Raw genomic sequence first — 24,196 nt, 5'->3', positions numbered from 1 at the left:
TTTAAAACTAGATGAAAGTCAGTCTGCCAATAAGGCTATGAGGAAAATCTGAAGTTGGATTTCTGAGGTATGCAGCTTCAAAGGGGATGTTTACCTGGTACGAGTAACCCATTGCTGATGACTGTTAGTAGTAAGCCACCTTTATAGTTAGGGAATATTTCTTTCTATTTTTTGTATTTTTATGCCTAAAGCTTTTGGCTGTATTAGGTGCTAAAAACTAGAAAGGTAAATCTTTGTTTGAATTATAAATCTTCAATGGCTTTTTTACCATTATTTTTCTGGGATTAATCTCCCTATTTAAATCTGCAGTTGCTTTGTGCATCTTTTCAGGTGTATTGATAAAATAATTTAAATAATTTATAATATATAATTATAATCTACAATATTATTATAACATAATATATAATTTTATGAAACATAATAAAACATAATCCAAAACATATTACACTATTACAATAGTACAACCCCATGGTCTATTCAGAGAAACAAACACCTGTAAAAGACACATCCACAATCCATGTGCTTCAAGCGGATTGCCAAGTTTACCCTGTCCCACTTTACTGTGTACTTTATTCACCCATGCCCATGTAGCATTCTAGCCTTAGAGACAAATATTTTGCTAGTAAATGTATAGAACCGTCAATTTTGTTGTCAGTTTTTTTACTCACGCTTAGAAAAGTAAGGAACAATGGCAACACAATTTAGAGGGTTAAAATCTTTTTGAGCAGTAAACCCAACATTAAAGCCTGAGGGAAAGTTTACTTTCATCTGACAGACAGCACATTTTTTACATCTGACTGAATTTAACTATAGCACTCAGAATCCAATCAGTAGTAGGAACTGCTCATGCAACATTTTACGATGCGGCTTATTATACACTACAGGAGAAGTACTTTTCTCATGCTGTGAATTGAAACAAGCTCATTAGATAGCACCACAAAAGAAAACGCTGCAACCTAGAAGAACATCTTTATCAATAACACTGTCTAGTTTCTTTTAATTCTGGACTCAGTGACTCATCAGCCAGAAACACAAGCTTTTACATTTTATATTGTCTGTTTCTGGCAATGACTTCTAGTAAAATACTTTACCAAATATTATTCGAGAATGCCCCATATAGATATGCCATTGCTTTCACAACAGGTTGCTTGGCAAAATATCAGAACACATAAAGTACATGAAAAATGGTTAGCATCCATCATTCCATTTCTTATATTTAATAGTATCTGCCAGTTTACTGTGTGAAAAGCTATATGTTTACTAATTTATACAGGAACACCATATTCACCACTTTCATAACAAGGATACTAGGGGGATTTAGACTCTAACAGTCTTCAATTGTGCCACAGGTAAAATAAGTCAGTATATAGCTCTGGGGAGAGCACTAATGGGTCATGAGTTTCCAGTAATGGGTGCCAAAAGGTCACGTAAAAGCCATTCTGCCTTGGGCAGGGTACTTGGATAAAGGCCTAGTGCATCAAACTGAATGCTATTTGCAGGTAAAGGAAAGCTTAGGTGTTATAAAATTACTATATACCGGGAATGGGTTCTGGAAAGGGCAAACTGTTGTAAGAGTTGGGGGAAAATTATCTGTTATGGAATTTTTTTTAATATAAAGAAAGCAATTAAATAATAGAAGAATGTAGTATGGGAGCTCTGTACATGCAATGAGATAATGTACTGAGCCTATTCACCTTAGGTTCATCAATCAATAGTAGACTTGGATAAATATTTGGAGAGAATTTGTCATCTGTATTTGCTATTAAAGACTGAAAACACCATTGGATAGTTGTTAGACGCTTAAAGGAAACTGAACCTTTTCTAAAGCTAATTATGGTTGTCAAAATGATCAGACTACCTTTCAATTTCTTAGCAAAGTGTCAAGGAGATGGAGCCAGGCTGCTCAAGTACCATGGTCTACCATGTCTCCTTGCTTGTCCTCCCTGCACATAAGTAAAGAGGGGCTAGGAGGTGAGGGTGAGCAAGTACAGTAGCCATGCCAGGCTGTGGTACATGAGCAGGTCAGCCCCATCTCTTTGATACTTGGGGGAGAAATAGAAAGGCAGTTGTATAAGTTTGGTAACCACCATTAGCTTCAGGAAAGGTACAGTTTGCTTTTATAACCTAACAGATATCCAACTGTGTCTGCAGCTTTTAGAAAAAAAAAACAGCTGACAGATTCCTTTTTAATCACGAATTTTGAATCTGGAAAATAGATTTTTCCACCTTCAGTAATAGATAAAAATGTCCAAAATATTATTAGAGTCAAATAGGAGACTACTAGGTCAGCTATAATTGAGAGGAGGGTCTGGGAATGCTCTCAATACAGAAAGTTCTGGGCATCTAACAAGAGGAGTTTACCCCAAAGGCACTTGAGACAGCTAGGAACTTTAAAGGGTTACTCCACTGGAAAACATTTTTTTTTTAATCAACTGGTGCCAGAAAGTTATACAGATTTGTAAATTACTTCTATTAAAAAAATCTTTATCCTTTCAGTACTTATCAGCTGCTGTATGATCCACAGGAAGTTATTTTCTTTTTGAATTTCCTTTCTGCCTGACCACAGTGCTCTCTGCTGACACCTCTGTCCATTTTAGGATGGGCCAAAAGTATAACAATAATGATTAGTGAAAAAGACCTCACTTACCCATAATGGAAGCCTGTAACCACCGTCCCAACGTACGTTTCGTCACCCGACTTTCTCAAGGGACGACTTGAGAAAGTCGGGTGACGAAACGTACGTTGGGACGGTGGTTACAGGCTTCCATTATGGGTAAGTGAGGTGATTTTCACTAATCATTATTGTTATACTTTGGGCCCATTCTCTATACCAATTATGTGATATAGCAGTTAGCTTCTCATTCTACTGGGGCCCTTTCTGGACCCCTGGTTACTTCTCTTTGAATAGGAGCCATATTACATCATTTCCTGACCTCACTATATATACATCCATTGTGATTTTTACTTCTACTGTACCTGATCCACCTACGTGTTTTCTGGTTGTATCTGAGACATCTCATTTTGTATTGCTTTATACATACACACCTGGTATTTTATCCTTATTGAAATCAGTCACATATGTGTGACGCTTTTTAACATTTTGGATATACTAATAAAAATTTTGCATATTTATCAGTAGCAATTGCTCTTTGTTTGAGTTTTTCTCTTTCTTTGTATAAAATAGTTTATGGAGCTATACTGATTAACGACTTATAGACCCCTTGCACCTAGTACATATTATGAAAAATAGAGCACAATATATACCTAATTGGTGCAGTTTATCCTTTTTGTGTTTAATTTCCATTTCTTACTTGTATTTTCATCATTATACCTGCGTTCCTAGTTCATTACATGAGGAGTTTACCCCTCTGTTCTTTCTGATTTTATTATCACCTGTGCCTTATATATGTTTTTATCAAGTATATATGTCTATTGTTTTTTAATCAATAAAGTTGTTATAATAATTTTATGGATACCTTCATCATGTGGCCTACTTGTTTGGTGAGGACATTTACATATGCGGTGATATCACATATAATTATTTTCAATTTACAATTTTTTTTTTTTAAATGGGAAAAGGGGGGCAATTCAAACTTTTATTAGGGAAGGGGTTGAATCCCATTTATTAACCTTTTACAGCCCCTGCCTCTCAGAACCCCCCCCCCCCAACTGTGAAAGTGCAAATGTTTCATTTAATCACTTATGGTTCATTGTGTTATCACTCCAACCTGTTTCATTGGATTCCTGTGATAATTCCACAGGTAATATATGACGATTACCATAGGGCCTCACAATTAAAAAGTGAGAGATTTTTTTAAAATTTAAATCATAGATTTTGATTAGATTCACAAGTTTAATGTCCTAGGTGCCGGAAGCGTTTACTTTGAACTAATACTGTGTGACCACAAAACCCAATATAGCAAGAAGTCTTATGGCAGCACAATGACAGAGTCTAGAGGTGGCAGCATCCTGACAAGACCATAGGGCCTCCCAATTTAAAAGATTAAATATATTTTGTAAAATTTAAATTGAAGATTTTATATAGATTAACATTTTTAAAGTTTCTTTTAACCCCTTAATGACCATGGACATGTATACACATCCATGCGCCTTTAAGTAGGTATAGCGAAGGCTCCCGACTTGAGCCCATGCCATACCGGCTGGCCCCCAGCTGATGTGGCCGTGTGGCCATGAGATGTAGGCGCCACATCTCCAGTGCCCTGACCAGCCATCGTTTCCAACACGTGTTTTAGGAAATGAAGCAGTGAAATGGCGTCATTCATCTTGTAATCCTGGAGGCTGAGGAAACTGTAGAGGATGAGGAGGCGGAGTTGCACATTGTCACAGGACCAATATCCTGAGAGCATGGAGGAGGAAGCGGCATGACCTGTCCAAGTTGCTCTTGTGGCTGTGCAGGAACCACATTCACCCAGTGGGCTGTAAAGGACATGTATTGCCCCTGACCATAGTTTCAGCTCCAGACGTTAGGACTGTGGTGCACTTTCGTACACACCGACAAGCTCAAGGACTGGCCCACCTTCTGTTCCACAAAATTGGGCAGGACTGGTACTGCCTTTTTCCCAAAGAAATTTTGGACTCTCCACCTCTGCTCGGCACAAGCCATAAGTTCTCTGAAAGATGCAGAGTCCACAACTTGAAAAGTGAGGGACTGCAGCACCAGCAACTTGGACAGGAGCACATTCAGCTTCTGCGCCATTGGATGAGTGGACGCCCACTGTTGTCTTTTGGACGTGACTTTGCCGGTGGATTGCTGGCTGAATTATGGACTCGAAGTAGGAGGAGCAGGAGCATCTGGAGCGACACAAGATGGGTATGACACACAGCTCCCTTCGGCTGAGTTGGTGGAGCCTTGGCTGGCTGAAACAGGGAGCGGCGCGCCACTGGGTGATGCAGCAGGCTGGACCACCACATCAGAGCTACGGTTCTCCCAGTCCGCTTTATGGAGATGCTGCATATGTTGACGCAGGGCCATGGTGCCAACATTGGGACCCTGGCCACGCTTCACCTTCTGCCGACACATCTTGCATGTGGCCATGTTAACTTCCTCTGGATGAAGATATTAAACAATATTGGTCGCAGTACAGATCCCTGAGGTACCCCACTGGTAACAAGACCATGCTCTGAATATACTCCATTGACTGCAAACCTCTGTTGTCTGTCATTCAGCCACTGTCTAGTCCACTCAACAATATGGGAGTCCAAGCTCAAGTTTATTGATAAGTCTTTATTGATAAGTCTTCTATGTGGGACAGTGTCAAAAGCCTTACTAAAATCTAGATATGCAATGTCTACTGCCCCTCCGCCATCTATTATTTTAGTCACCCAGTCAAAAAAATCAATAAAATTTGTTTGACATGATCTCCCTGAAGTAAACCCATGTTGTTTTTCATCTTGCAATCCATGGGATTTTAGATGTTCCACAATTCTATCCTTTAGTAGGGTTTCCCCACTATTGATGTCAGACTTACTGGCCTATAAATGCTTGATTCCTCCCTACTACCTTTCTTGTAAATGAGCCCGACATTTGCTAATTTCCAATCTTCCGGGACGACTCCTGTTACCAGTGATTGGTTAAATAAACGTGTTAACGGTTTTGCTAGCTCACCACTAAGCTCTTTTAATAATTTTGGGTGTATCCCATCAGGCCCCTTTGACTTATTTGTCTTCACTTTAGATAGCAAACGTAGAACCTCTTCCTCTGTAAAGACACATGCATCAAACGATTCCTTAGTTTTCCTCCCTAATGGAGGTCCTTTTCCTTCTTTTTCTTCTGTAAAAACTGAACAGAAGTATTAATTAAGGCAGTCAGCTAGCCCTTTATTCTATTTTAGAGACCTTCCTTCCTTTGTTTTTATTTAGTTATACCTTGTTTTAATTTCCTTTTTTCATTGATATATCTGAAGAATGTCTTATCCCCTTTTTTCACAGATTGAGCTAGTTTTTCTTCTGCCTGCGCTTTAGAAGTTCTTATAACTTGCTTGGCCTCTTTCTGCCTAGTCTTGAAGATTTCCCTATCTTCATTGCTCTGGGTTGTTTTATGATTACTAAATGCTAGCTTTTTGTTTTTTATGATTTTGGCCACTTCTGCTGAATACTACAGTGGTCTCTTCCTTTTCCTGCTTTTACTGACAAGTCTAATGCAGTTTTCTGTTGCCTTCAATAATGCGTCTTTTAAGTAGTCTCATTTCTCCTGGACTCCATGTAATCCATTCTGAAAGGGACTCATTTATGACTAATCTCATTTTTGAAAAGTCAGTTTTTCTAAAATCTAAAACTTTTGTTTTTGTGCTAAACCACACTGACTGCTGATCACTAGATCCCAAGCTTTCGGCCACAATAACATTATATACCAAATCCCCATTTGTGAATACCAAATCCAAAATGGCCTCCCTCCGGGTTGGCTCCTCAACCCAGTAGAGATAATCCCAGTAGGGGATTTGAAAATATCTCTACTCCTGACAGAACTAGCTATTTTGGTTTTCCAGTTTATATCCGGAAGATTGAAGTCTCCAATAATGATAACTTCTCCTTTCATTGTCATTTTAGCTATTTCTTCAACTAGTAGATCATCTAATTCTTTAACTTGGCCAGGTTGTCTATATATCACACCTACACGAGTTGCTGTCTGATTACCAAACTGCAACATAACCCAAACTGACTCTGTTTGCCTCACTAACTTGTATTAGGTTAGATGTTATGCTATCTTTCACATATAGGGCCACTCCTCCTGATTTCTTGCCTTCTCTGTCTCTTCTGTATAAAGAGTATTCTGGTATGGATATGTCCCAGTTATTACATTCATTAAACCATGTCTCAGTAACAGCCACTAAATCTACCTTCTCAGATGCCATTATTGACCCAAGTTCAATGATTTTATTGCCTAAACTGAGGGCACTTGGGGACAGGACTCTGAGCTTGTCATTTCTTAACCTCTGTGCTACTGACATGTTCTGGCATTGTTTCAGGGGTCAATTGGACTCATATATTTTCACTCTTTTGCCCCCCCCCCCCCTTCCTAGTTTAAATACTCTTTAGCAAAGTCTTGGAATTTGTTCCTTTGAGAGAAAGATGCAAACCATCTTTTTTGTACAGTTCCTTTCTATTCCAAGTAGAGCTATCATGAGACACAAAGCCAAATTCTTGCTCTTGACACCATCTACTAAGCCATACGTTGAACTCCTTAATGTGCCTCTGCCTATCATTCTGAACGTTGTGCACAGGCAGAACTACAGAAAATGAAACAGTGGATGAGAATCCTGTACATTATTACCAAGTGGGATAAAAGATTCCTTCACCTCTGAAACTTAATTGAAAGCCAGGTTATTTGTCCCTAGATGGACAAGAACATCCACGTCCCCTTCCTGCTTTGCTTGCTTAACAATATTTAGAATACGTCTTCTATCTCTTCTAGCAGTAGCACCAGGGAGACATCTCACAAAACCATTTTCCTTAAGCTCCACACTTCTTATGATTGAATCAGCCAGAAACAGCTGCTTCATTTCAGATTTTACTTTATCTTTTTTTGTCCTTGGCTGCAGTCTTGCATACATTAGACATAGGAGTCGATGGTTCTTTACCTTCTGTGCTTGAGACAATATACATGTTGCCCTTATATTCTGAGAGTGTAGCAAATGAGTTATGGAGAACCACAGACTGTGGGACATGTCTTCTATCCACAACTCTAAGTCTTCCAGAACCTACAGTAACCCATCTGCCATTTCTAGTGGTCCTCTGTGGCAGTGGCATTGCCGCAGTCCCAGTCTAAGTTTGTTTAATATATAATTTAAACATCTCAGATTTCAATAATGCAATTTCCTGCTGCAGTAAGGAGAACTGTCTACAGATCTGACAGCATCCAAACCTCCAAAGAGTGGAACCTGAAATAAATACATGATGAAGCCCCTTCTGAACCCGGCTCCCAGGTGCAATCGGTAACATCATCATCAAGTTGTGTCTGCACATCACTGATGTCCTCCTCAGGTTCCCCAACAGTGTCTGCCTCAGGAGCCTGAACGCTCACAACACCACCTCCCATGCCACTCTCCTCATCACTACTTGCCTGCCTAGCGGAGGAAGTGGCGAATGTCTCCTCCACTTCTTGGTTGGGAAGTAGCTGCTGACTGTCCTCTAGATCGTCCTCACTAAATAGTGGAGCTGAACCCACAGCATAAGATACTTCTGTGATGTAGGGAACAGCATAGGACAGAGGCAATCGGAGGACAGGGACTGCTCCTAGGCCATGCCAACAGAGGGATGTGTCTGAGGAACCCACTGACTGTTGACTGGGGGTGTCAGATGTCACTTGTAATGAAGTGGATGACCGTGTTAAACAATCGATGACAGCAGATGGGTTGCTGGTCGAGAAACGACAGCTAGTTGATACCGGGAGCTCAGGCCTCCCGCTGCAACTCCTGCTGCAACTAGGCACTAGACCCTAGTCTGCTGCTGGTGTGTATTTTTGGATGGCCTTTCACAGTATCTAGGTCCTTAAGACTATAAAAGGGACAAAATAGTACCCACCTTAGATGTACATAAGTTGAATGCACTTATGAAGGGAGGACAATGCACTCTTGTACGCATAAAACAGTATTTGTGTACAACACCAGCTGGTGTGTAGTTTTGGCTGACGTTTCACAGTATCTAGGCCCTTAAGACTTTAACAGGAACAAAATAGTACACCACTTAGATGTACGTATGTGGTATGCACTTACGAGGGGGAGGACAATGTGCTCCAGTACGCTTAAAACAGTATTTGTGTACAACACCAGCCGGTGTGTACTTTTGCTTGGCCTTTCACATTATCTAGGCCCATAAGACTTTAACTGGAACAAAATAGTACACCACTGAGATGCACGTATGTGGTATGCACGCTATGAGGGGAGGACAATGCACTCCAGTTCGCTTAAAACAGTATTTGTCTACAACACCAGCAGTACACACCATTGCTGCAGCACACAGTCAGTGTGTACTACACCCAAAATTGCACTTTCTCTCTCAATCTCACTCCCTTCCCTATCAGTGCTTCTAGGCAGGATTTGTGCTTGAGGTGAATTGCTGCTGTTCTGTGCAACACACTGCTCTCTGTCCCTCTCTGAAATAGAACTCTGTAGTGACTGGGAGGTGAATCACTGCTGCAAGAATACTTTTCTTTGCAACATACACTGCTCTCTGTCCCTCTCTCTGTGCAACAGAACACTGATGTTACTGGGAGGTGAATCGCTGCGGGAAAAATGCTTTTCTGTGCAACACACAGAGCTGTCTGTCCCTCTTTATCTCTCTGCAATAAAAGGCTGAAGTGACTGGCCACAAGATGGCTGCCAATTATATAGGGATGTGACATCACAGGGGTGGCTGGCTGCTGATAGGCTGCATGCTGCATGTGATTCAAGGTCATCCCGCCGACCCATTTTCCCAACTTCCCAGGATTCCTTCCCCCATGCCCTCACATGTGGTCCTCCATTTTAGATGCATCGGAGCCTGGACTGCACTAAATTGAGTTGAATGAAGCAATAAGTGGGATCGAATTGTGGCGATATTCGCATTTGTTGTGATTAAAATTTTTCCTGAAATTTGTAATAAATTCGGATTCGTAAGATTCAATTCGCTCATCCCTAATGTGAATAAATATAGGATTTATTTGGTATGTCTATTTACCGTAAAAGCAGAGAGCTTCAAAGTTAGAAAATGCTAAATGTTTTCAAATTTTTCATGAAAATTTGGAAGAAATGATGCAAATATCGACAAAAATGTACCATTATGTTAAAGTATAATATGTCATGAAAAAACAATCTCGGAATCAAATTCATAAGTAAAGGCATCCCAGAGTTATTAATGCTTAAATTGACAGTGGTCAGATGTGGAAAAAACGCTCTGGTCCTTAAGGTCATAATAGGCTTGGTCCTTAAGGGGTTAAAGCCATCTTTTGTCTGGCCTCCAGATTGAGTAACATCTAATATAACAGTGCAAAAATTCCAGCTCCCAAATCATAAAATCCAAAAGAACTGCACGGTTCGAAATGCGTCGGTATTTCTGCTTGTTTTATTCTTCACAATTTGGGTATCATTTTAAAATGATTTAATACATTTTGGATTTTACAATTTGGGAGCTGGAATTTTTGCATTATTATTTTTTGCACCATTTGCTTTTTCGGATACTGTTCACTCCAGGAATTGCGGCTTGGACCTGTATTCCGTGCTTCCTGCACCATCTGAAATTCCTTCCTATCCAGTGATGTTCATAGGCGGTGAGCTGGTTCATTTCTCTTATTGACTTTGTTATCTAATATAATGCATAGTCTGAGAAAACAGCCAGTTAATGAGAGGTTCAAAAAATCGTTAAATGCCATTTAATTGTTAAGCCATTACAGTTGATAATGATAAGGATATTAATAAATCAATATGTCAAAACCCCAAAACATTAGATTTTTTAACAGTCAGTATTTTGCTAGAAATCAAACAGAATGGCCAGATTTGCTAAAAAGATAGATAGAGTAGATAGAATAGATAGTTAGATAGACAGAGCTGTAAATTATATGTCACATGAATGAAAAATATAAAGGATAGGAAGCGGTCAGGTTAAAACTCAGTGGGAGCTGCACTGGATTAGTATATTATAATAAAGTAATGTTCTGTATAGGATAGTATTTATGCAATGGTAGCTGAACTGACATTAGTTAGAAATGCTTATTTTGTGCACTTTGGTACAGATGTGTCCTTCTTTACCTTCCCTTTCACTCAAAACCTCCAGACTTGTGTCATGACATTACTGGATTTAAAAGGGGTATTCCAGCAACCCATTTGTTATAACTTGGGGTGGTTTAGAAATATAAAAAAAAAAAAAACAAAGCATACTCTCCTTCCCCAATCCCCTGCAGCTGCTGGTCAGGCAGTACACAATCCCTGCGGAGCACTGCTGCTCCCCATTTCTTTTGACTTTTCTATGTGGCAGGGAATCCCCAGTAATCCAATCTCTGCGGTACGTTATTGACTGAGCAAGCATTTCCTGCAGAGTTGGCAGGTCAGATAATGTGGGGAAGAATGATCAGTAGCATGGAAGGGTTTGGGTAATGTGGTGCCATCAAAATGGCAGCTGCAGGGAGATTGGGGCAGTGAAGTAGGGATTGTTTTTGAAGCACCCTAACACCCCACCCCACAAAGCCCCTTTTTTGTAAGCATAACATTTCTTCATCACAGCTCAGACCCACCTGAGGACAAGATATATGGATGAGCTATGAGGATGGGATGTGAGGTTGGGATATGAGGATAAGATATGTCAGAATATGACGTAGGGAGTTGAGGACAGGCTATGAGGACAGGATACAAGAACAATATATAAGAATAAAATATGAGGTAGGGATATGAGGTTAGGATATAAGGACTGGATATAAGAACGCGATATGAGGTTGGGATGTGAGAACGAGAGCATCATTGTTGCTGTTCCTCTCACACAAGGTGTAGATAGAAAGACTGTCAATGCCGTACACTCTGCTAGTATTACCATAAAATGTACTTAATAACAATACCAGCCTCCCTTCATAGTTTAATTCAGTCCTACAACATCTGTAAATGCTTTTTTTTCTCAATTGATATATCATACAAATAGTTTTTTTTAGAGCAATAAACTAAAACATAATAAAAATGTTATCTTTTAACACAGAACACTGGGCTTTTAAATCCAAAGTGGGTGACAGATAAATACATGTGTGACATTTTTTCATGATCTATTCAAAAGATTTAAGTTTTATTAAAAGCGATATTTCTGTTTATTTTTCAGAACATATTTCCCAGACACAGAACAAAAGCAAAGTGTATTTGATATATTATGATTATAAACATCTATTTTCTTTTATTCCAGAAAACAATTGCATTAATAATACTATAATTATCTTAGCATCATAATAACACTGTTATGTTAACACAGCAAAAGATTTACTACATACCTTAAAAAAGGTCATTGTAGCACCATCTTGGACAGCACCATATTCAATTTTAGTCTGTTTAGCTAAATCATCAGCAGAATCAATGGGGGACTCCATGCGTTCCACTGTGAGAAAGGCAGCTAAGTTGGCAGTATATGAGGAAATTATGATAAGTGTAAAAAACCACCATATTCCTCCCACTATCCTTGTAGAAAGAGCTTTGGGCATGAGTTCAGAACCTGGTGGAAATCAAGGGATACATTGTAAAACTGTTCTTTAATAAATAAACAAACAAGAATAAAGTAATTCATGTAAAAATATCTATAAAACAATCACAAAATAATTATTTATTACATAGCATATCAATTAAGGATATGTTAAAATGTGAGATGCTATATGCTTACTTGCCATTTTATGATGTAGCTACATCTCTATTAAAAATGTTTTAAAAATAATGGGGAGATACAGCATCAGACAGGAACTTTATGGCTTTAGATGGTAACCAAACGGCTCTGGTGTTCCATTTTCTTGAATTGCTTGAATGTTTTAGTTATAAATTCAGTTTTGTTGTTCATAAGAATATCTCTAAAAGCAGGCAGTCATACTTAAGTGGATAGCCTGAAATTCCAAGCATAACAGTCCCTGGATAGCCTCATTCATATGACTCTATTTAATATTGACATTAGCCGGGTCCTGAATATGGTATTACACGTTTCAGTTACGTTGTGCACACCACTGTAGGGTTATGTAGTGTCTTCCATTCAAACACTGACTGAACATCACAGCTACATACACAACTGTGCAAAACAGTTCAGTTTTATATTATGGTGTCTATTTTTTTATATATATATTTATTCACATTGTGCCTTAAAGGGGTACTCCTGCGCTTAGACATCCGCCGCTCGGGACCCCCGTGATCTTGCACGCAGCACCCCAGTTAAAATCAGTCCCCGGAGCATGTTCGCTCCGGGTCTGATTACCGGCGACCACGGGCAGGCGGCGTGTGACTTCACGCCTCATTCCTGTGTGATGTCACGCCTCCGCCCCCGTGTGATGTCACGCTCCGCCCCTCAATGCAAGCCTATGGGAGGGGGCATGACAGCTCTGGTAATCAGACCCGGAGCGAACATGCTCCGGGGACTGATTATAACTGGGGTGCTGCGTGCAAGATCACGGGGGTCCCCATCGGCGACTCTCGCAATCAGGCATCTTATCCCCTATCCAAAGGATAGGGGATAAGATGTCTAAGAGCCGGAGTACCCTTTTAAGTCTTTGATACCATTCTTATTATTTCTTAAGTTTTGCATAGTTTTCATATTCCTACACTGTAATTCTTTGCTCACTATCATATAATGTTCTTTGATATATTCACTGTAAAGTTGCATGAAAAAGTCCTATAAAAAACATAAAATCATAAAACAATGAGCTTCCAAAAATATAACTGTGGTAGAATCTACAGAGATGCACCAAAAATCCCAAGCAAGAATCAGTCCAAATTATCATTATGTGTTTGTAATAATAAAGAAAATACCTGGAGTTTCATCTACTACCTTATCCTATCTGAATCAGGGAAGTGAGTGCCAGAGGTGGAACCAGCTCCTATCAGACATTTATGGCATATCCTATAGATATGTCATAAATGTCTTAGTTGGCAATACTGTTTTAAAGCTGATCTCACAAGTATGTGTATTCTTGTGTCTGTTTTACCATGGCAAATTCCAGTCTGGTCGCACTACTTATGACCCAAACAACCGGCCAACAGTTTGGGTCATCAAAAGCGTGGTCAGGCCAAAATTTACATACACAATATGGACACAAAAATTATAATTTGTTAACAATGCAGGATTTAGTCTTGATCATGAAGGTGAATCCCCAAAAAACTGGTGTAACATGCATTATTGTATCACACATAGCATCTCACACCTTGAGAATCACTTATTGATGCTTTATGGGAGCTGTAATGCCCTGTTCACACAGTGCAATCTTACTGCAGTTTGTCTATGCATTTTTCCAATGCTGTACGTTGGCTCTGGCTGTAAAGAATTCCCATGCAGCAACTGCAGTATGTGAACAATGCTTTAGAAAACAAATAGTAACAAAGTTTGCAATAATTGTAAATTCAGTACAAACAAATAAACTAGTTTTATTTTTGAAATGTCAAAAAAGTATATTAACATTTATAAGAGGAAGCAGATTGTCTATACAACAAAATATTTGAAAATTGCAAATAGTATATATATAAAAAAAAGGAATGAAGTACACATTAAAGGGGTACTCCAGTGGAATTTTTTTTTTAAATAAACTGGTGCCAGAAAGTTAAACATATTTGTAAATTACTTCTATTTAAAAATCTTAATCCTTCAAGTACTTATCAGCTGTATATTCCAGAGGAAGTTCTTTTCTTTTTGAATTTCTTTTCTTTCTGACCACACTGCTCTCTGCTGACACCTCTGTCCAAGTTAGGAACTGTCCAAAGCAGTATCGGTTTGCTATGGGGATTTTCTCCTACTGTGGACAGTTCCTGAAGTGGACAGAGGTGTCAGCAGAAATCACTGTGGTCAGACAGTAAAGAAATTTAAAAAAGTAAAGAACTTCCTCTGTTGTATACAGCATCTGATAAGTATTGGGAGGATTAAGATTTTTAAAAAGAAGTAATTTACAAATCTATTTAACTTTCTGGCACCAGTTGATTTAAAAAAATGGTTTTCCAGTGGAGTACCCCTTTAAAGGAGTATTACAGGAGAAAACTTTTTTATATATATCAACTGGCTCCAGAAAGTTAAACAGATTTGTAAATTACTTCTATTAAGAAATCTTAATCCTTTCAGTACTTACGAGCTTCTGAAGTTAAGGTTGTTCTTTTCTGTCTAAATCCTCTCTGATGACACCTGTCTCGGGAAACGCCCAGTTTAGAAGAGGTTTGCTATGGGGATTTGCTTCTAAACTGGGTGTTTCCCGAGACAGGTGTCATCAGAGAGGATTTAGACAGAAAAGAACAATCTTAACTTCAGAAGTTCACAAGTACTGAAAGGATTAACATTTTTTAATAGAGGTAATTTACAAATCTGTTTAACTTTCTGGAGCCAGTTGATATATATATATATATATATATATATTTTTATATATATATATATATATATATATATATATAAAAAGTTTTTTCCTGGATAACCCCTTTAAAGGCTGCTTTCAGACAGTCCTAAACCAGACACATTTTCATATTAGTATTGAGGCCACAAACCTGGGTTCTCCTTTAAATGATTTATCCAGGAAAAAACATTTTATGTATATATATATATATATATATATATATATATATATATATATATATATATATATATCAATTGGCTCCAGAAAGTTAAACAGATTTGTAAATTACTTCTATTAAAAAATCTTAATCGTTTCAGTACTTATGAGCTTCTGAAGTTATGGTTGTTCTTTTCTGTCTAAGTGCTCTCTGATGACACCTGTTTTGGGAAACACCCAGTTTAGAAGCAAATCCCCATAGCAAACCTCTTCTAAACTGGGCGTTTCCCGAGACAGGTGTCATCAGAGAGCACTTAGATAGTAAAGAACAACCTTAACTTCAGAAGCTCATAAGTACTGAAAGGATTACGTTTTTTTAATAGAAGTAATTTACAAATATGTTTAACTTTCTGGAGCCAGTTGATATATATAAAAAAGTTTTTCCTGGAATACCCCTTTAACTATATAATAAGACAGATCAACCATAGGATTCAAACTGGACATAACACTGATAAGAAAATGTGTCCCTTTTATGGCAATTTAAAAAGTGTTCTTCATACTAGTATAACAAATCTTTACTCGGTAATATTTCACTTAAATTCCTTCTTTAAGTTACTTAACTTTTTCGGCTATGTTCACACATAGTATTTTGGTCAGGATTTTGATCAGTATTTTTAACCAAACCATAAGTGAACCAAACACACAAAAAAAGGTGCATATCTTTCTATTATAGTTGTCAGTTTCCCTCCTGCTTTTGGTTAAAAATACTGAGCTAAATACTAAACAAAAATCTCACCAAAATACTATGTGTGAACATAGCCTTAGAATGTTCCTGAATGAAAACCAGTAATAAAGGGAAACAATTATAATGTAATATGGTTGTATGATTACTTCCATATTTACAATGTGTTTTATTTTTACAGGTTTATTAATTTTCTTTCTTAATCTGTTTACTTAGAATTATTTCAGCTGAGGTTAGTATTTCTACATGTATAACTATCTGCATAGCTCCAGATTTAGTAGAATTGTTTGTGAGTCACAGATATACTATATGTGATGGATGTTTGAAGCTTTAGCATATAGCTATAAAGATAATAATAATTGCATAACAGTGTGCTAATACCCTGTTCAAGCCAGTGTTTTGGGTTGTCTACCATATTATGCATTATATCTTTTTTTTTTATTTTTTTATACAACTCACTATCTATCATTGGAGATGGTTGCCGCACAAAAATAAATACAATATCTGAACTAATATATCAGTTGTTTTCAAATGTTTTCTTTTGCATATATTGGACCAGATGTATCAATCTGTCTGGGAACAAAAATTGGCGGTGTGATGCCCAGCCCTCCAGGTCTTAGCAAGGGACCATTCAAGTATAGCACACAATAAGTGGCCACTAAATAACCACTAAGCTTTTCATGCCTCTATGTTACCTTTTCCAACCAACTTCCTGTGAGATTTTAGAGGGACATAACCCACCAACTTCCATCAAGATAATCAAATTATTCTTAGTGAAAAAACAATTACTCTCCAGTCAAAGTCACCAAGAAAGAATTTTCTTGGGATTTTCTGTCTGAACATCAATCTAATGTCTACATGCTTTATGTGCATCAATATGGAAAAAACACTGAACAAAGTGGTCCGGTGGCAGAGTTTATTTGCAAATCTGCCATCCATGCACAGAATTACTAAAGCTTGTTTTCACCATTAAATGGTAATATTTAGATATGATCTGAAGATATGATAAGAAATAAAAAGTTAAGGAATACTGTAGTGGAAAAAAACTTAGAAGTTATAGATCGTGGGGGATCCGACCGCTTGGACCCCCCGCGATCTACTGTAGGGGACCGCGGCAGTCCGCAGGAAGTATCATGCCGTTCCCAGCAGGAAGCCATGGAAGACACGCCCCCAATCTATCTCTATGGGATACGTGGAGGGGGTGTGTCAGCTGCCGTGTCATGCGGGGATGGAATGCTCCCTTCCTACGGACTGCCGGGGCCCAATAAAGGAGATCGCAGGGGTTCCCAGCAGTTAGGGGATAAGTTATATTCCACTACAGTATTCCTTTAAATAATGTAGGTTGTATAATCCATTTTCCTCCTACACTGAATTTTATGGCTTTCTTCTGAGCTTTTACCTCCCTTGTATGCTCTTTTTTTAATGGAAGATTTCATGTGGAAATTAACAGAATTCTAATAAAATTAACCCATTTACAGGTCTAAAAAATTACCAGGAATATTTTTCCATTGTTGCCCCTCTGCATTTATGTCCTTTCTATGTTCCCAGGACTAAAAGCGGAGCATTTCCCCAGTATCTGATAGGGTTACTGAAACTTGGGTCCCAGTCCCAAGAATCGCTGTAAGAAGTAACAGGAATGGCGGGGGGGGGGGGGGGGCGGTAAATAGTGGGTGTGTGCTTGGAAAGCATGTAGCCAAAGAAATCTGTGCTGCAAATTCTGTAGATATTAACCATAACTAGATGCCTTACTCCATATAGCATATCCCTCAAGGCATCAAGGGAGAAGATGAGAAAAACTAAGGACTCCGGTCAGAGAAGATTTCTGATAACCGTAACTGATAATTCATTTTAAGGCATCAAAATTGATGATTAATGGTTGTTCAAAACTAGAGTTGAGCGAACTTTTGAAAAGTTTGGTTCACTGGACTCCGAACTTTTCGAAAATTGCGAGTTTGATTCGGCTCAGTTCAACTCATACCGGCAATAAAATAATCCACTAAACACATTTATAACACTGCCTAACACCTCTAAACCCCTGTCTAACATGTTAGGAAGTTTTAAAGTGTTTATAAGAATTAGTTATGACAACATGCGGTAACCCATGGTAAATATTACAGCTTGCCATTTTTTAGGCTTATTCACACCAAAATAAAGCGGCACAAAGTATCCTTGGTTGTCAGTAGTAGGGATGAGCGGCATAGGCCATATTCGAATTCACGATATTTCGCTAATATATGGACGAATATTCGTCATATATTCGCGAAATTTGCATATTCGTTATATTCGTTTTTTGCGCATATGCGAAAATATATGCGCATATTCGCGAATATTGAACCCTCCCTTCTTTATTGGTAAAGGGAACTTTGACTTGTGCATTAACTCTGTGATTTTTTTGCCCATTGAAATCATGGGGATCTCACGCCATGTAAAACAGTAAGCTAAGCAGGACCTTCTCGGCAGCATGGTGGATGGGAGACCACCATGAGTTAGAGTCCCGGGTGGGACAGAGTGTTACCGTGTTGTGGTTTAACTTTACTTTCCTGGAAATGCTGCTGTGTTGCCCATAGCAACCAAACAGATTGCATTCATTTTTTTACAAGGCCTCTGCAAAATGAAAGAAGCGATCTTATTGATTGCTATGGGCAACTCAGAAACTTTTCCTGGAAAAGTAACCAGATTGCTTCCTTCATTTTTCAGAGGCCTTTTCAAAAATGAAGGAAGCAATCTGATTGGTTGCTATGGGCAACTGCACATCTCTTCCTCTACACTGGTTTTGATAAATCTCCCCCATAGAGGGAGATTTATCAAAACCTGTCCAGAGCAAAAGTTTCTGAGTTGCCCATAGTAACCAATCAGATTGCTTCCTTCATTTTTCAAAGGCCTTTTCAAAAATGAAAGAAGCAATCTGATTTGTTGCTATGGGAAACTGCACAACTCTTCCTCTCCACTGGTTTTCCGCATATGTGCATATTCACGAATATTGAGTCCTCCCTTCTTTAATGGTATAGGGAACTATGACTGGTGCATTAACTCTGTGATTTTTTGCCCATTGAGACTAATAGGCCCATTGTGGTCTATGGGGATCTCACAGCATCCAAAACAGTAAACTAAGCAGGACCTTCTCAGCAGCACAGTGGAATAGGAGACCATCACGGGTTTGAGTCCCCAGCTGGGACAGAGTGTTATTACAGTGTTGTGGTTTAACTTTACTTTCCTGGAAAAGCAGCTGAGTTGCCCATAGCAACCAATCAGATCGCTTTTTTCACAAGGCCTCTGTAAAATGAAGGAAGCAATCTGATTGGTTGCTATGGCCAACTCAGCAACCTTTCCTCTCGACAGGTTTTGATAAATCTCCCTCTATGGGGGAGATTCATCAAAACCAGTGTAGAGGAAGAGTTGTGCAGTTGCCCATAGCAACCAATCAGATTGCTTCTTTCATTTTTGAAAAGGCCTCTGCAAAATGAAGGAAGCAATCTGGTTGCTATGGGCAACTCAGAAACTTTTCCAGGAAAAGCTGCTGAGTTGCACATAGCAACCAATCAGATCGCTTCTTTCATTTTGCAGAGGCCTTGTGAAAAATGAAAGAAGCAATCTGATTGGTGGCTATGGGCAACTCAGCAGCTTTTCCAGGAAAGTAAGGTTAAACCACAACACTGTAGCACTCTGTACCACCCCAGGACTCAAACCCGTGGTGGTCTCCCATTCCACTGTGCTGCCGAGATGGTCCTGCTTAGTTTACTGTTTTACATGCTGTGAGATCCCCATAGACCACAATGGACCTATTGGTTTCAAAGGGCAAAAAATCAGTTAATGCACTAGTCAATCAGAGTTAATGCACTAGTCATAGTTCCCTATACCATTAAATAAGGGAGGACTCAATATTCACAAATATGCGCAGATGTGCATATAATTTCGCATATCCGCAAAAAAACGAATATTCGTAATTACGAATATACAGTGCTATATTCGCAATATTCGCGAATTCGCGAATATGCCATATTCATGATTAATATTCGAATTGCGAATATTCGCAAGCAACACTAGTCAGTAGATGACTTCCGGTGTTAATATGCACAGGGAGGCATTGGAAGATGCAGTGGCTTTTTCCAAGTGGGCCAAGTATGCCTGGCTGGAAGTAGGGTAATTGTGGGTTGGTGTTATTAGTAGTATCCAGCATACAGCAGGTGGTGGCTGACTCATGTAAATAGCATACAGCAAGAGATGGTGGACTGGTATTAGCAGGAAGGTGGTGGTTTTTAAATTAAATTTGAAAAGGTTTCAATAAAGTTTTTTAATTTTTAAATTTAAATTTAAATTCAATTATATGGTTCCTGGACTTGTGATGCTGACATTTATGGGTTGTGTATGCGTAGACCTGGCTGAAACTACCAGCAGAACATGTCATAGTGGCTTACTGGAGGAAGTTATAGTAGTCTGCGTAAAGCTGTTGAGAATCAATTAAAACTCATTCAAATTTGGCCAGCCTGGTAACCCAGGCTTGGCTTGGCTGGCTGTCTGGATGTGGGGGAGGAAGGTTGAAATAGCAACCTTCAGCATGTCATAGCATGTCATAGCATGTCACGATGGAGTTGTAGTCTTCTGCATACAGTAGCAGGTTGAGAAATCAATTTGAATTTTGCCCAAGCCAGGTGGCCCAGATCTGGCTGGAAATAGCATGTTTCCAAAAAAAATCTATTTGAATTTGGCCATCAGCCCTGGCTGGCTGCAGGGTGTTTGCAAAAGCAATCGCAATCAATTTGAATTTTGCCCCAGCCAGCCAGGGGGCCCAGCCCTCACTGGAAGTAGCAGGTTTCCCAAAAAATCAATTTGAGGAAGCACATCATCTAGGAGGGACCTTTCCACTTCCCCATGTGAGTGTATGCATGAAGGAATCCACTGACCGGTGGCTCACTGTCATATTGTCAGAGCCTTCCTCCTCAGAAGTCATATAACAGAAATATTCCAGTAAAGCCGGATTATCCTGTGAAACCACATAACCTTTCTTAGGCAGTGAGAACTTGGGATGGCTGATGCTGCTGCCACTACTACCACACGACACCTGGTTGCTGTTGCCGCTACCTGTACTAGTACTTCCACAAACATTCTTACTGGCAGAGAACATGGTGGGGGTCTTCCTCTCTACCCTGTCCACCAACTTGTTTTCCAGACGTGTTTTTTTTCTGTTACTTTTTTACTCTTTGGGTGAATTTTCACCAACCTACTTGTCAAATCTATGTTTCAACGGTTTAAACGCTTTTTTTGCGTGGCAGAGATGACAGCACAATGAGTACTGAAGGTGTTTGCAGAACAATGTTAAATGCACCAGAACTATATTAACACTACAGGATAGATTCATGTAACTTCAACATGCTTTTTGTGTGGCAGAGATGACAGCACAATACGTACTGAAGGTATTTGGGGAAATCAAATATTTTCACAAATGTGTTGACACGCCCTAGATATATATATATATATATATATATATATATATATATATATACATATGCCATTTGAATATGCTTTGTGGGTGGGTGGCACAGATCAAAGCACCTCACTGGTTCAGATGCACTGTCTTGATAGGCCCTACAGGTATATAGGTGCCACTTTAATACACTTTGTGGGTGGGTGGCACAGATCACTGATGCTCACTGGCTACTCTAGCTGGTTCAGGAACACTATTATAGTCACATATCACTACTATGTTGACAGGCCCTATAGGTATATAGATGCTACTTGAATACACTTTGTGGGTGAGTGGCACAGCTCTCTGCACCTTACTGGCTACTGTAGCTGGTTCAGGAACACAAGTCAATTCAGATATATGTAAGCATGAGCCTTGAAAATGGTTTGGATTTGTGGTAGCAAAAGATAAGCCCTTAAGAGGCTGTGATTAGGATGTCCCCTTATATGCAGTTTTTGGTGTATTGGAGCCCCTATAGGATTCTTGCATGGGGATTGAATCCTGTTCTCACGCACACACAAACACATACAAGGCCTCTCTTTCTAATCTGTATCTCTCTATTTTTATAACCACTAACTGTCTCTATTTCTGTGTCTTTCTCTCTCTCCCAATCTCTTTCTTTCCAGCAGTTCCATCGCTCTGAATGCAGTGGGTGACGTCACTGCCCTCTTATCTGTTCTCAGCTTTTTTCCATTTTTGCATTATAATTTTTTCCTCATCACCTTCTAAAAATCATAACCCTTTCAATTTTGCACATAAAATTCCATATGATGGCTTATTTTTTGCTCCACCAATTCTACTTTGCAGTGACATTAGTTATTTTATGAAAAAAATCCACGACGAAACGGGAAAAAAATTAATTGTGCGACAGAATTGAAGAAAATATGCCATTTTGTAAATTTTGGGGGCTTCCGTTTCTACGCAGTGCATTTTTTGGTATAAATGACACCTGATCTTTATTCTGTATGTCCATACTATTAAAATGATACCCTACTTATATAGTTTTGATTTTGTCGTACTTCTGAAAAAATCATAAATACATTCAGGAAAATGTATACGTTTAAAATTGTCATTTTTTGACCCCTATCATTTTTGTTATTTTTCCGCGTACGGGACGGTATGAGGGCTAATTTTTTGCACCGTGATCTGAAGTTTTTATTGGTACCATTTTGTATTGATCCGACTTTTTGATCGCTTTTTATTCATTTTTTCATGATATAAAAAGTGACCGAAAATACGCAATTTTGGACTTTGGAATTTTTTTGCACATACGCCATTGACCGTGCGGTTTTATTAATGATATATTTTTATAATTCGGACATTTCCGCATGCGGTGATACCACATGTTTATTTTTATTTACACAGTTTTTTTATGGGAAAAGGGGGGCCTGATTAAAACTTTTATTAGGGAAGAGGTTAAATTACCTTTATTCACTTTTTTTTCCACTTTTTTTTGCAGTGTTATAGCTCCCATATGGGGATATAACACTGCACACACTGATCTTTTACACTGTTCACTGCAAAGCCATAGCTTTGCATTGATCAGTGTTATTGGCAGTCAATTGCTCAAGCCTGAATCTCAGGCTTGGAGCAATCAATCGCCAATTGGACGTGACAGAGACAGGTGAGGGGACCTCCGCTCGCGTGCTAGCTGATCGGGACATTGCAATTTTATCACAATGGCCCCAATCAGCCCGACTGAGCTTCCAGGAACCTTTTACTTTCATTTTAGACACGGCGATCAACTTTGATCACCACGTCTAAAGGATTAATAGTGCGCGGCACAACGATCGGTGATGCACGCTATTAGCCCAGTGTCCCGGCTATCAATAGCCGCCGGGACCGACCTGGTATGATACAGGGTCACGGCGGGACCCCGCTTTATATACCGGGACCGGGCGCAGGGCGTACAGGTACGCCCTGCGTCCTTAAGAGATTACATATTTATGTTTATTTTGATCACCAAGGTGAAACCACGGTGTCCCGATCAGCTTACAGGATGGCGGGAGGGTCTTTACCTTCCTCCTCACATCCGATCACTTCTGCAATGCTCCAGTCTGACTCACCAGGCTGAGACAATCGAGCGCAGGTAACACTGATAAATGCTATGCTATGGCATAGCATTGAACAGTGTATGCAATCAGAAGACTGCATGTAATAGTACCCTATGGGGACTAAAAAAACGGTTTAAAAATGTTTTTAAAAAGTTAATAAATGGGAATTAACCCCTTCCATACTAAAAGCTTAAAGGGGTATTCCGCCCCTAGACATCTTATCCCCTATCCAAAGGATAGGGGATAAGATGTCAGATTGCCGCGGTCCCGATGCTGGGGACCCCTGGGATCCCCGCTGCGGCACCACGCTATCATTACAGCACAGAGCGAGTTCGCTCTGCACGTAATGATGGGCGGTACAGGGGCCGGAGCATTGTTACGTCACGGCTCCGCCTCTCGTGATGTCACGGCCCGCCCCTTTCAATACAAGTCTATGGGAGGGGGCATGGCGGTTGTCACGCCCCCTCCCATAGACTTGCATTAAGGGGACGGGCCGTGATGTCACGAGGGGGGCGCCATGACGTCACGCTGCTCTGTCCCCCGTATCGCCCGTCATTACGCACAGAGCGAACTCGCTCTGTGCTGTAATGATAGCGCGGTGCCGCAGCGGGGATCCCGGGGGTCCCCAGCAGCGGGACCACGGCAATCTGACATATTGTCCCCTATTCTTTGGATAGGGGATAAGATGTCTAGGGGCGGAATACCCCTTTAAATCACCTCCCTTTTCCCTAATTCCATCTAAAAAGCATGTACAC

The 24,196-nt window shown here is 39.6% G+C and overlaps 1 protein-coding gene across 2 annotated transcripts in view; it reads right to left on the bottom strand.

Annotated features, from left to right (window-relative positions):
* GRIK2 (glutamate ionotropic receptor kainate type subunit 2) overlaps positions 1-24,196 on the bottom strand; it is an 805,023-nt gene that overhangs the window by 138,820 nt on the left and 642,007 nt on the right. For both annotated transcript variants that reach the window (XM_056566198.1, XM_056566197.1), the window contains exon 13: positions 11,960-12,177. In XM_056566198.1, coding sequence (XP_056422173.1) covers positions 11,960-12,177 — 218 coding nt within the window. The remainder of the gene's footprint in view (positions 1-11,959; positions 12,178-24,196) is intronic.

Source organism: Hyla sarda, chromosome 3 (assembly GCF_029499605.1).
Source record: "Hyla sarda isolate aHylSar1 chromosome 3, aHylSar1.hap1, whole genome shotgun sequence".
Taxonomy (NCBI): Eukaryota; Metazoa; Chordata; class Amphibia; order Anura; family Hylidae; genus Hyla; species Hyla sarda.
The sequence above is the reverse complement of the archived record's forward strand: the minus strand, read 5'-3'. Positions and strand labels throughout refer to the sequence as shown.